The 14,937-nt window shown below is 28.9% G+C and overlaps 1 protein-coding gene across 1 annotated transcript in view; it reads left to right on the top strand.

Annotated features, from left to right (window-relative positions):
- The window catches only part of LOC113386130 (serine/threonine-protein kinase SIK2-like), a 101,607-nt gene that overhangs the window by 27,387 nt on the left and 59,283 nt on the right, over positions 1-14,937 (top strand). The window contains exon 2 of the mRNA XM_026623933.1: positions 12,470-12,586. Coding sequence (XP_026479718.1) covers positions 12,470-12,586 — 117 coding nt within the window. The remainder of the gene's footprint in view (positions 1-12,469; positions 12,587-14,937) is intronic.

The following is a 14,937-nucleotide window of genomic DNA, read 5'->3' as shown; positions in this document are numbered from 1 at the left end:
TGCTGCATAACATATATTATAAATGAAAATAATAATAATTATCTGATCACAAAGAGTGAAGACGACTTCTGGTCAGCAATGTAATAATACAAATATTTACCAAATGGTTTATTTTCATTTTTATAAGTTTTCCTCATCTTCTGATAACCAGTTACAAAAATATATTTTTGTTACAAATTAAAGAAAAAATGAGCCTTGTAGGGCTAAAATGCTAGGTTATAGAAAAAACATCATCACAACTTGTAGAACACTTCTTTTGTTATTCTTACCAATAATCAGAAGTTAAGAGACCTATAAGCTGTTGTGCTAATTAGACTTAATACTAGTTGCTTCTACAGATGGCAATCTAAACAATTGTCTCATCTTTGTGTGATGAATTTTTATTACAATTTTTGTAATAACGCGAATATTTAATTATTTATGCAACAATACCGGGTGAGGGCTAATTTCACTCGGAAACATATTGCTATCTATATTTTCAAGTGAAAACTGTTGTCACTGCTGTTTGATAACAGGTTGGTTGAAGCGAAATGACACCTGGAACCTCTGTTTCAAGTCCAGTCATTCTAGCCATGAGCAAACCCTTGCAGAAAACATAAATCAGGAAAGTTCTGATAACTGTTCATAAAAAAAGACTAGATTGCGATCCGATCGAAATTTGAACAATAGCCCTCTACGAGATTGTACTTTACAAAAGTACAACTGCTACGATGGAGTTAGAAATGAAGTTATCTACTTGCCTCAAAAACAAGAAACTGTACCTATACTTAATACCTTCCAAAAATAAAGAATAAGATATAATTTGGAAAAAACTCAGGCTTATCCCACAATTCTCTGAATAATTTAGATTCATCATATCCCATCAAACGTTTACTTCCAACTTCAACTCCCGATTCGTTATAAATTCAGCCTAAAGTAGGATAAATAAATGAGCATCGAATCAAGTGCCAAGAGCTTTACTTGACTCCGGCTCCGTCTGAAACGTTATTCAAATCAGAATGCCATTATCCAATTTGTACTTGTTCAAATCTTAATTGAGAGAAGGACGTCACAGCTGGTGACGTGCGACCAACCAAGTGAACACTGGAACAATTCAGTTGAGGAACGATAATGCACCAAATTGCTCTGCCAATAAGCACGTGGATCGTATAATGACTAGAATATTGTAATCATAAATTATACAAAAAGGAAAGAACGAGTTTTACTGCTTTCACAAGCAAAGGTTAGGGTCGAAGAAAATGACTTCATTATGTCTAATGTATTAGAACTAACGGCGCGGAGAGCGTAACATACACGTTAATTGTACTTGTTTTCTTGTTCTTGCACCACCTTGTGAAATATATAATGGGATTCTGCTTTATTTTTATGTGAAAACTAGATGTACATTCCAAATTTCAGGCGGCCTAAATTGCAAATACAGCTAAGGTGTAGTTTAATAACATAAAATAATCTATTTTTTTTAAATACAGTGATACCTCGCATAACGTACGCCTCGCATAATGAACGATACGCATAACGAACTTTTTTTTTCGGTCTCGAATGTTCCACACAACGAACTTAGCTTCATACAACGTACTAAATCGTTGTAATTTGTAGTCAAAAAACATATGTTGCTCAAATTAATTCAAAGAGTGGACCTTAGAAATTTTTGCTTATCTGTGAAAACATACTTGTTCAAAAGAAACTATCGAGAGTTTTTTTAAAAATTCAGAAGCTAAAAGGGCACAAAAGGAAGCAGTACGATTCTGATAATAACTTATTTCGTAAATCAGTAATATTTTTCAAAATGTTCTTAATTATACATAAAATGTATCTTATTTTCTATGACCACGTTTCAAATTACAGAACGAATTAATTTTATTTTTATATATTTGTATGGAAAATTTTCGCACAACGAACTTCCTCCTAGAACGAATTAAGTATGCAATGCGAGGCATCACTGCAAAAAACCTAATTTACTTCCAAATTAGCTATCTGCTAATGAAAGTTTCGTCAAAATCGGTCCAGACGTTCCGTGCTGGAACGTTGACAGAAATTTTAAAAAAATATTTTGTTATTGGTTAGATACAGCTACATAAGATATAATAACATAAAAATGAATAATATAAAATAATTTTTGTTGTGAAATAAAAGTAACCTAATTCACGCCCAATTTCAGAAGCTACCTGCCAATTTAAGTTTCATCAAAATCAGACTAGCCGTTTAGGATATTAGCCCCAATAGACAGAGACAAAAAATTTAGGAATATGTCAATTTGGAATAGATAATGAAATATGCTCGGGCTAATTAATTAATTGCATGAAGTTGCCTTTATGAGACGTTTTTCGTTAATTCGTAAAAAGTGACATAAAAACATTATTTAAGTTCTTGAGGTATACTTTGCTCATTTTCTACATTGTGTAAAGATGTATGATTACAATTTGCAAAGAAAACAAATATAAATAATATAATGTTATGACAATTGGCTAAAATAACTCCAATTTCTGTTATGACAAAAACTTAGTGATCACAATATACCAAAATCTCTAAAAAAATTGATTGTGATATCTAAATTATGTTGATAAATATTATGTTGTTTCAGAAATAGAGATAGAAGAGACTGTTATCTATATTTCTGATATTTAATTTGATGTTTGATGTCAATTTTAGTATATTTTCTTCTACTGTTTTGATTATTCTTTGTTTTTATCTCCTACTCACAAATTACTAACTTTTTACTCTTGAGGATTTGCGGTTTTGGTGGTTAGTGTTTCATTTACTTCGTGTCCAAGCTTTCAATTGAAAAAAATTATTTAACATACCTTTATAAACTAAATGAAAGCAAATAAAGTTATTATAAAAATTAGCACCTTTTAAAAAACAAAGTAATTATATTAGCATAAAGGTTTGTATGCACCCTAGGGATGAGCGTTGACAATAGACCACTTTTGTAATAAGTCTGTCACCTTAATTCTTTATGCAAGATGAATCAAATTGTGAAAAATAGATAATAAATCAAGTAAATTCACGCATCCAACGATTTTTTTTGGTTTTTATTATTTTGCAAGTTGTAAGTTCAAAGTGCCCATGTAAAACTTACATATCTGAGCTGGTAAAACTGTAATTGTAATAAATCATTTTGGCAAGTAAATATAAAACACGAGCAAAATTTGGATTATAATTTTTGCTTTATTGTCATCTCACTATTTAAATTACTTAAAAAATTGTATTATTTGAAATCATTTTTATATTATTTTATAGGTCTATGCTTAATCAATACCATGCACTGCATTTTGAAAGGCAGACGAACAGACGAAACCTATGTTTTGCATAAAATTTGCTAATTTTTGGAACAAATAGTAACTTCAGATCAAATTTAGATTTAAAGTATTTCTTAAATTAAATCAAATTATTTATATTATTGAAATTCCAATACCACCTGGTATATGTCTTTTTATATATCACTTACTTGCCATATATGCCACATGAACCACGTGGTTTTGTTCGGAGTCTAATTGTTATGCTAAGCGATATGTAATATCTGTGACCGAAATATATTAACGACATGTTAATTAATACTTCAAAGCAAATATTTATGGTAATATTAGAAATATGTTGAGTCATTCAGTGTCTTCACTTTATCAACGAAGCAGAAAAAACATAATATATACATTAAATGACAGTGTTTAGAAAATATGTAATCACAATATTATCTTTTGTGAATGTATCAGTTTCATTAACAAATAATTATTTACCTAGATTTTACCATGTAAAGTAATTTAGAATTAAAAAGGTGATAAATTAATAGTCAAAAGTATTTGATATTAATGCTTTAGCTACGAGTGTCGTCTATGGACGACAAAGAGTTGGTCAACCATTAACCACTCTTCGTTAAATTGAGAATTCTAATTTGTGGTTTTTAGTTCTATGAAGGTGTAATTTTTAATTATCAAATACATTTTCATCGATACTGGTCGGAAAATCTAAAATATTTTATGTAACAAATACTAGTGCCACATCCTGGCTCGTATAGCAGAGTCAATCCTGCGTAAAACACTTTCGTAGCAAAATTGTTAAATCTGAAAGAAATTCCATTAAGCTAAGACAAAAGTATTAAATTGAAAAATTCGTTATAGAAACATTTTTATCATTCTATTTTTAAATTGAAATCATACGATAATAATCCTTCAAAGAATACACCAAAATAACATTTGTGTAAAAAAATAGTATTTTTAATACCAAAATTATTTTTTTACCAAGAGAAATAAATATTTCAATTAATTTTAATATATCAAAAGCTTTGCGCTCAAGTTTGCTGACAATCACTAAATTCATTCTATTTCTTAATGAATGATTTCAATTTTTCATGGAGATAAGCAAATTAGCAAACGGATTACAAAATTCTGGTCTTAATTCATTTTATCAGATAAAATTTTTCACAGTAGTTCGTGTTTGACGTCAGTTTGTCTTGAAACTACTTGGAACATTTTTATCAACAGTCGGCAAATGTAAATATTATGAGCCAAGATAGTTGCTATCTCTTAGTTAGATAATTAACAACGTAAAAAGTTTATTAGGTTTAATAGTGATTAACAGCCACGTTAAATGATATATAATACTAAGGTCATTCTATTTTACGGCTTAGCTACAATGAAATAATCTTGGTAATAATTGCGAATTGAGAGTGATAAAATAGTTCTAGGAAAAGTTAATATGGAAGGTAGATAAATATTGACTTATATCTTGATCATAAGATTTTAATTTAAATCAAATGGCGAACGTGGCATTTTAGTGTCATGCTTTAAATGAAACTATATTTTGAACTTGCAGTGTGATTTAAATTTTCCAGATTTTTTTTTTATTTAGGGGGAAGTCCCGTAACGCCGGACGGCACCTAGTGCCGGACACTCTATTTAACACGTACAACTAAGGCATTGTACGGAATATGAAAAGCATATAGAAAAACAAATAAAATATTTTTATATTATTTATTTTCATATTTCTCATTTATATTTTTTCAAATTTTAAATATGAGATATGGTATGCTGTAAGAGTACGCATTACGTTCGGCCTATTTTTTAAAACTTTGATTATTTCTCATAATTAAACCACTTCTCATAGGTCTATAATATTTTAAACTGTTCGGTTTGACTATTACCTCTATCACCATGCAAAGTTTCATCAAAATTCCTGAAGAGTAAACTTGAGGTTCTCCTTGCTAGTATATAACCATAGACTTAATTTAGTGTGCACAACTTTTTGCTTGGTGGTTTTGTCTTTTATGATATATTTTTAAAATTTATCTGTTATATCAGATCCTTGACAATTCATCTTAATTAATAAGTTTTAAATTGAATTGAAATAAGATGCTGTTATTCGATAGTATTTTTAGCCTGCCATGCGTCAGAGAGTCACCTCTCATCGGAGATCTGTGCCATCTAATTTGACAGTTCATATGTTTATTGATATCGGATACGTATTACATGTAACTTAAAATACATATGAAAGGTTCTCAAATATTCTACATCACAACATTTTATAAGCTTTTAATTCCATACACATACAAATTTAATAATCCTACTATATTTTCAAGTCGATAAATGCTCATAACACATAAATTAATTTATACTAGTTGTGTATATCATCGTGTCGTGAGACAAACTGAAAATCTGAATTATTTTCGAAATTAAAATTTTTTTATTTTGAAAATCAGAAATATTTAGATTTTTTTTATGCTTCGTGAAGTCGAAACGAGCATTTTTTGCCGCAAAGAATAATGATGTACTCGCACTGAATTTCACCATTCAATCAAAAATTGCTGGCGCTTTGGTGACATACCAATGATTCCGACTGGTCTTCCGTTTGACTTCAAATGATTGCAATTTCCTGTTCGCCTTGCGTTCGCAATGACAATTAACAAGTCGCAAGGCCAATCGCTTAGTGTTTGCGGGATAAATTTCAAATAGATTATTTATAAAATGATTTTTCACATGGGCAGTTATACGTTGTCTGTTCACGAGTTGGCAAACCATCCGCTTTGTTTGTGTTAACGTCAGACCAAAAAACAAAAAATGTGGTTTACCAAAGAGCACTTCAATGAAACGGATAATTTGCGGATTCACTTTCATTTACTTAGAGAAGTTCAACTAAAAAATATTTCATTTCTGTAATCGAAATAAATTCATTACTGTTGTGTAATAAAATCAAATATTTCCTCTTCAAATATAAAACAAACAAAAAAATTCTTCATCTTTCTCACGAAACCATCGGGTGGTGAAACGGAGTTCGTCGGGTTTGCTAGTCTTTAATAAAAATGAAGAATTGAATTGAAACTGACTACTACTGTATATTATTAGCTTTTCTTATTTGATTGTCACAATCATTGTTTTATAAGCTGTTAAGTCAGGGCCCAACCTATTTTTTCACGAGAGTCAATTTTTTTATTAAACAGTCTCCTGTGCTTGACAAATATATTGAATTTATTTAATAGTTATGTGTGTATGTTGCAGCAATGCCCCCAAAAGCCTATATATGGCCTGGTATCATACTGCTTGGTATCATACTGCTTTGATACCGAGTTGGCCGAGGTTGGGATCTACTCTAAGACTAAGATGTGCTGGCCCACGTTTATTACCTCTACTTTGAGCCAACTCCACCAAAAGTTAAAATAGTAAAAAAATATTATTTTTGTTGCATACCATCAAAGCTTGCGATAAATTTTTCATCATAGCCATCGAAGTAAATGATCATTGATCTCTTTTACCCTGAATTGAAGAACCACTGTCGCATTCGATCAATTCATGTGTCTCCGGCGTGACAATTTCGTTTCATTTCACTCCGGGTCGGAACTTTTAGATGTAGTTGCTGACATATACATAATATATGTCCATAATGTACGCATATAAAAGATATAAATATTATTAGTATAGTATGTTGTAGCATGAGGTTATGAGCGTGACGTGCGTGCTCACTGATGTTTGATTTTAAGCTATTAATAAAATCACTATGTGACGCAGGAGAAATAAAACGGAGCAGCAGCAGACAATTGACTTAGGATACTTAAATTAATGATTTTTTTAAATTTAAAAGCATATTGATTTTCAGTTGTTGCTGATCATTTTTCTCTATGTAACAACCAGCACCTTGATAAACTCATTATCTGTACTTGCATTTTATATTTGTTATACACAGTAATCAATTTGCTCGTCCTGAATGATAATCAAATCAAACAAGTTTAGCTTGAGAGATTTTCTATTGTTATTTGTCTCTTTAATACCTACACGAAAAGGCCGTCTCAATTGACAATATATATTTGATCAAAGAATGTAACAACTGTATGATTATAAGAAAATGATCTACACCATAGGTTCCCAAACTTGTTTGTGTCGTAGACTCCTTAGACTTTGCCATAGATACCCTATTAGGCGATATCGATTTGTTTTATAAATTTTGTATTTGTACTAACGTTCAGTATTGAACATTCGAAGTAAAGGTAGTAAGCCAAGTTAAGATATTTATTAATTAACTTCATAATAATAATATAATAGATATTAACGATGTTTGTTGAGATCCACTACCGTAGATCTCCGTAATTCTTTTTCGTTGATGTGAACCCCTGGGGGTCCTCATAAACCACGTTGGGAATTACTGATCTAGATATAGGTTCCCAAAGGTTTTTTTGTACAATATACCCCTTACGCTTTGTTCAAAATCCTTTGCAAAAGTTATTCGATAACTATAATTATTTCCTCTGATTGCCTGAAGGACGAAGAACAATGAAAATACTGTCAAAATAATGTTTTATTTGTTCTACTTTATTTTGCTTCTTTTTCAAAACTTTAAGCAAAGACTGCTATATATAAAAAATAATATTGATAATAAATTAGTACATACCTACACCAAGTGGCGTATCTACTAGGAATGCATAAATATCGGACTAATTAATTAAGAAAATGCTATTTTTGAAGATATTATTTTTAATATTTAATCATTCTAACTACCAAAATGCGTCATCGTGAATATTCGTTTTTTATTTTGGATATATCTTGATATAATTTCATTTGCAGATTAAATCAGTTTTACGTCCGTAGTCAAAAATGTAATTCAAATTACTTGCGTGCGAAGATGATATGATATCACACATTTAATTCTTGAACCAAAACGATAACACATAAAATATTATCTCTGAATAAGTGAAATTCGAAAACTGGATATAATGATACATCTACAAAGTCGTATTTAATGTTCTTTATCACACGTGGTGCTCTATATATAGAGTTATCAATAATCATACATTTATTTTTTAAAAACTGTTGATAAAGGATTATTTTTTCAAAATATATTTTATATTGTAATGTATGGGCTCGCCCGTAGGTAAGGGGTTAAGAGCGACGGGACCTGAATCAGAGGACCCGGGTTCGATACCCACTTCGAGCAGCCTGTTGTCAGGCAGCAGTGACAACGATTTTCACTTGGAAATATAGATAGTAACATGTTTTTAAGTGAAAATAGCCCTTGCCCGACATTGCTGCACCAATAAAAAGTCAGCCCTATTAGATTAATTCTAATAACAAAATCATCAAATATGGATGGATTAACCATTGGGTTACCATCTAAAAAAATACGAAGTCAGGAGAAGTTTCAGCCCAACAGCTCAACGTAAGGGTCTCATTGCTGTTATAAATATATAAAAAAAATATTGTAATGTAGTATAAGTGGTGCAAATAGGTCAGACAGTAGCATACCCGACTCACACGCCAGGGATACTCTGTTCGAGTCCTTGCACTGACACAAAATTGTCTTGATTTGTTGGATTAAAATTAAATAAAATTTGAATTGTTGATTTGAGATAGAACAGAATTACAAGTTAGATTAGAAAAACAAATATAAAGAAAATCGAAGGTTCGTCAAGGATAAATAAGTTTCATTATGAAAAAATAAAAATCGTTACCTAAGTTTGTACTTTGTAATGTGAATCACAATCTCGTAAAAAACTAAAGATGTTTTTATAATGAATGTAATTCAATGCTTTTTATTCCTTCAATAAACTTATATTCAAAGGTTAAACTGATTATATCATCCTTCATTAAAATTTACTTTATTTTTAGCAACAAAAAGTATTCTGTATTCCGATGCAGGTTTTCCAAATAATTCGAATATTAAAACATGTCATAAATAAAACGTGGGCGATCAGAAAAAGAATTCTTTTTCAGTTTTATTCGGTTTGCATATATCGTAGATATCCACAAAGTAACCGTAAAAAGAAAAAAGGTTTTTATCTATTTTAGAATCATACATATCCATACTTTATTAATATTATGAAAATCTGATCCTTACAAAAATAAACTGTATCCTATAAATTTTACGCATACAATATGGAATATTATAATGTTTCATCCTACATGTCACAAATAAAAGGGAAAAGGTTGGATATTTTGACAGTTTCATGACCGACCTTTGGGCTATTATCGTGGTTTTCATAGTCCCCGTAGGAGTATTAAACCCTTGAAAATATTTTGTATAGGTACCTTTTATCGGGGTAGGAACAAACTTTTGGAACAAGATCGTTTACTTCAATTATGTGCTAATTATTTGAGTTGTTGGTAATTAAAAAGAAGCATTATTATAAGATTAAATTTTAATAAATCAATACAAGTTCTATATTGCTATAAAGCGAACTTGAATCTCATCAAAAATAGTGTAAAGAAGGGGGCGCGTCCATTAATCACGTGATCGATTTTTTAATAATTTTTGGACACCCGCCCCCTTGGTGATACGTAGTGACATTAAAAATTACCCCCCTTTTCCCCACCAAACATCACGTGTATTTTTAATTATGAAAAAAAAAATTTTTTTAATGTTTGGATTTTTTTGTAAAAAAAATCAGGTAAAAAATCAATACACGTGATATCTTACTATACTCCTCCCTAATCCAGGTGATATTTTGTGATTTTTAGTCAAACTCCCCCTACCCCAAAAAAGCTCAGGTGAAAAAAATTGACGCCTCCTTAGTGAATTAAAAGTAAACAGAAAATATAGTATTATATATAAACACATATTTGTAAAAAAATTCTATTATCAATAACATTATCATTAATCATCGACCGAAAATTTGATTTACTAATTTGGTTTTCTCGACGTTTTACATTATTTTGAATCGTTTGACACTAAAATTAGACACGCAAAAACAAATGAGTATTTAATAGTTTAATAACTTATTATCAATTAATAACTTGAAGTAAGTAAATTGTAATACATAAGAGACACATCATATGCCCTTTTGATTTTGCCTTTGCTTGAATTTTGCAAATGCTTGCATGTCTATCTTGAAAATTGTATTTTAAAGACATTTGTGTATGAAAAATGTAAAATGACAAAAAATATTTTAATAAGAATCAAATCAATCTATATTTATTTGTAATTTATTTGTTTGCGCATTCATTATATTATTAATTACAAATAGTTCAGAGTTCCTAAACCGCTTATTCACTTCAGAAGAAAAATGTAGATTTCATAAATTTTCAGAGGATGTAAAATTCGTATTCCTTGTGAAATAATGAGAAAATATTTAGAATCTTGTATCAAAAATTTATATTTAGTAACTAAGTCAATATCCATGTCTCTATCGAAGTCTCAATTTCTACAAAACTACAAAAATATTCCTTGTAATCCCTCTTGCTTATATTCTGAAGAATTCAATTTAAAATTCTGCAATACTCGAGAAAGATATTGGCATTCAGAATCAGTTCCAAAGATATTCATAATAAAAAGATATGTTTTAGTTCCGTTTATGGACGGATTCTATTTATAAAATTTCCGATCGATAAACGATATATGATTTGAAATCAAGTAGATTTTAGATCTAATGTACAACGATGAGTTGGGATTTATAAAAAATTCTCAAATTTGTGTGTAATGGAAAATACTGATGTGATCTTGATAATTATCAAATCAGTTGTATATATGTATATTTATCAAAAATTGTATATTAATATGTGACTGAATTTTCATAAAGATCATTTCCAAAACCATACTTATTATATATAACCATAGTCATTTTGTGTGACATCACACTTTTGGTCACTGTATTTCAACAAAAAATTCAACACAATTTCGAATTTTATTTTTATTAGCCAGTAGTTAACCTTACTTATAAAATAAGTTAATTGTAATGAGTTAAAAAGATTCCTCAAAATAAAAAAATTTCAAAGAATATATTTCTTTTGCAGACTAGATAGAATTCATAGATCAATTGTACATAATTATGCATATTGCTGTAGCGGTTGAAGATCTGCATTGAATAAACATTTTTATAATATTTTTATAAATTTAATAGAATCTTAAATGATAATCTTCTAAATTTCGATGATCAATCAATCGAATATGAAGCGATTATTGGTAATTGCGTCATTGAGGCTGAGAGTCTATCAAATTTGCGTCATTTGATTGCTCGTTATAAGCTCTTCGCCAAATTTACTGCAGGTTAATTAAAATTTTTATTAGAGATTTATAATGAGATCCAAAGTATTTTTATATAATCAGATGGTAGATGGTTTATTGTATTTGTATATTAAACTCAGTGTTTGATTATGAAATACCTATCGAGCGATATTAATCCATTGCAATCAGGAATAATATTCAATTATTGTACTATATTCAAAATCATTTTAACTAATCCTCAAAAGTTTTTCACTATTATTTTTTTATTTTATTCTCTTTTAGATACTGTCATTATTTATCTATTATTTTTCAGCTTTGAGCTCTAAATTTTTTTTACCACGGATATCTAAAAACAAATTGCCGCCAGAAGAATCCCAAGACATCACTAATTTTGAATGCTGAAGATTATATTATCAAGCTTCTAACAATTTGTCACATTATTGTGACAACAAATGTTTTTCTTCCTGGTTATTGTCAATTGTATTACATAATTTTATTGTTACACTCAATGTCGTTTTAGCTTTGCATAATAATGTAATTAAATTAATTAAGATAGTTTGTTTGCAGTAATGAGTCTAATCTTGTATCCAAAATGTTTGATGATTTCTACGTGAAATATGAGATCATACTTTATTATATGGCATTAAAAGAGATTTTTATTTAAAAATATTGTTGTCTGATATTTATTTAAACTCATTTTAATTTACTTTAAATATGAATATATTGGTGTTCCAAATAACATTTCGTGCATTAGCAAAATTTCATTTAAGAAATTTTTAATATGATAAATATCAATATATTTTGATAAATAGCACTTGGAGTAATTTGATGTTGCAATAAACGAAAAAACAAAATTGTATTAAAAATTATATCAATTTCATTAATAAATAGTCAACAGCTAGACACTATTGAATTTAATTAAATTATATACAAAGTTTCATAATTTTCTATTAATTCACCTGATTTACCTGTTTATAGCTCATATTTTTATTTGTCTGTTTTCAATATTTTTTTATATTCTGTATTTTTATGAAATACTTATTCATTTCAGGTTGCGATTAAAATAATCGATAAATCTCAATTGGATGGCGGAAATTTGCAGAAAGTTTACCGGGAAGTTGAGATCATGAAGCAATTGGATCATCCGCATATCATCAAATTATATCAGGTATTTTAGATACAGATTAATTCAATTTTATATAGCAAATAGCATTGGAATGGAAATATGTGTATTTAACATTGCTATGAAGTCCTTCTGTGGAAATCTGAGATATATAAAATAAAGTTTTTTTTAACTGATGACGTATTTTCAAGATTTTGTTCATCAATTTTAAACAGTTATAAATAAAAATGAAAATTCGGGATCAAATTAATTGTATATGCTATTATTTTTTTCAAATTCAAATTTTCTACTTACAACCCGTTATACATTGAATTATTACTTATCGTTTATCTTTATGTTTTTATTTTTGAATTTATAGAAGTAACTAAATTCTGAGTTTTAAATTTGTGAAGAATGCCACAACAATACTATTTGATCAGTTTTTTTTTAATATAAGTTTTAGTTTGAGTTTAAAGCGCTCTATTATTATAATCAATCTGATATTAATAATTATAGAGCAGCCTAGTGTATGAAAGTTATTTATGTATGCTAATATAATCGGATATATTCCATATTAGAATTTATTCAAATAAATAAATGAGTCAATAACAAATGTGATAGATGTAAGTTGTCTAGACTAGTTTTATCTATTTGGCATCGGACCAGGGTTTAGAGGTATTATGGAATTATTAAAGTCAAACACTTAACTTCACAATGATTAAAGTACGAGAAAAGAAAATTGTAAAAATAGTAAAAATTAATAAAAATATTCTTTGCGTCATCAGTCTACTTCATACCAAGATAAAAACACAAAAAGATGAAATATTTTATATATGTGCTTTTATTTAGGAATGAATAAAAATTCATAACTCAAAATAAAATTTATGAAATTAAGAAAATAACAATAAAATTATGATGCCACTTCCATAATTTCTAATACAATCCATCCATTCATAACTATTTATAATTGAAAAATTAATCAATAAATTATTCTGGTTTAAAAAAATACCAATATCAAACGATATTTTTTCATGATGTCCGATAGAAGTTAGAAACGTATAAAAAAATCCACTTAATAAAAATAATTATTCACAGGTAAACCCTGTAATATTTTTCTTTGTAATGTATGACATATGACATTAATCAATCGGGGGAGTCCGCGATTGTCGTCAGCAATGTTCGCTCAGACATGTGACGTCACATACCCTTCTAAGTTTGAGCACTATATACAATGGAAATCATATGAGGCTAGCAGTCTATGTAGTGCAACGCCTATGATTTTTGCTCTAAAATTTGGTTTTACATAACCCTTGCAAATTGTATATTAGTAGAATATAACATTTTGGGTTTGCATCGTAAAAGAACAGGTAATTCGCCGTGTTTTTCTGTTGAAAACAAATCGCCTGATTTGAAATTCTATGAGAAGCTCTGATAGATGCGTTCCAGAAAAAAAGATGGAAATTCCTACAGTTTTTATCTTAAGTATTCCAAGTATGAAAAAAGTGTTTGTATAATTATATAAAATTAACTTGTAAAATAAAGTAACGAATTGTTATTTTAATTTTAACCATGTCACGAATATTTGTGAAAAATATAGGATAACTAATTAACTCTTCATAAATGTTAAGGTTAGCTGTTTTGCAAATGCATACATTATATCGTTTTTAAATAATATTTTTCTCAAAAATGCATAAGAATAGGTAGCGATATATATATATATATATATATATACTAGCAAACCCGACGAACTCCGTTTCGCCACCAGATGGTTTCGTGAGAAAGATGAAGAAATTTTTTGTTTGATTTATATTTGAAAAGGAAAAAATTTGATTATATTATACAACAGTAATGAATTTATTACAATTACAAAAATGAAGTGTTTTTTAGTTGAACTTCTCTAAGTAAAAGAAATTGAATCCGCAAATTATCCGTTTCATTAAAGTGCTCTTTGGTAAACTACATTTTTTGTTTTTTGGTCTGACGTTAACACAAACAAAGCGGATGGTCTTACAACTCGTGAAAAGGCAACGTATAACTGCCCATGTAAAAACAATGATTTTTTAAATAATATATTTGAAATTTATCCCGCAAGCACTAAGCGATTGGCCTTGCGACTTGTTATTGCGAACTGGAAATTGCAATCGTTTGAAGTCAAACGGAAGACCAGTCAGAATTATTGGTATGTCACCAAATTGCCAGCAATTTTTTATTAAATGGTGAAATTCAGGGCGTGTACATCATTATTCTTTGCGGCAAGAATTGCTCGTTGACTTAACCAAGCATAATTCTGATAATTCTCACTAATGTTATTACTCGAATTTTTGATCACGGTTTGAAAAAAACAAGTGCATGTCAGATTGAATTTTACGGTTTATTAAAATTGCATGAAAAGCTTACAAAAGTGTACAGATAATTAA

This window comes from Ctenocephalides felis, unplaced genomic scaffold (genome assembly GCF_003426905.1).
Source record: "Ctenocephalides felis isolate EL2017-DRISC unplaced genomic scaffold, ASM342690v1 CF-g0.4_SCAFFOLD_03571, whole genome shotgun sequence".
NCBI classification, from domain to species: Eukaryota; Metazoa; Arthropoda; class Insecta; order Siphonaptera; family Pulicidae; genus Ctenocephalides; species Ctenocephalides felis.
The sequence above is the reverse complement of the archived record's forward strand: the minus strand, read 5'-3'. Positions and strand labels throughout refer to the sequence as shown.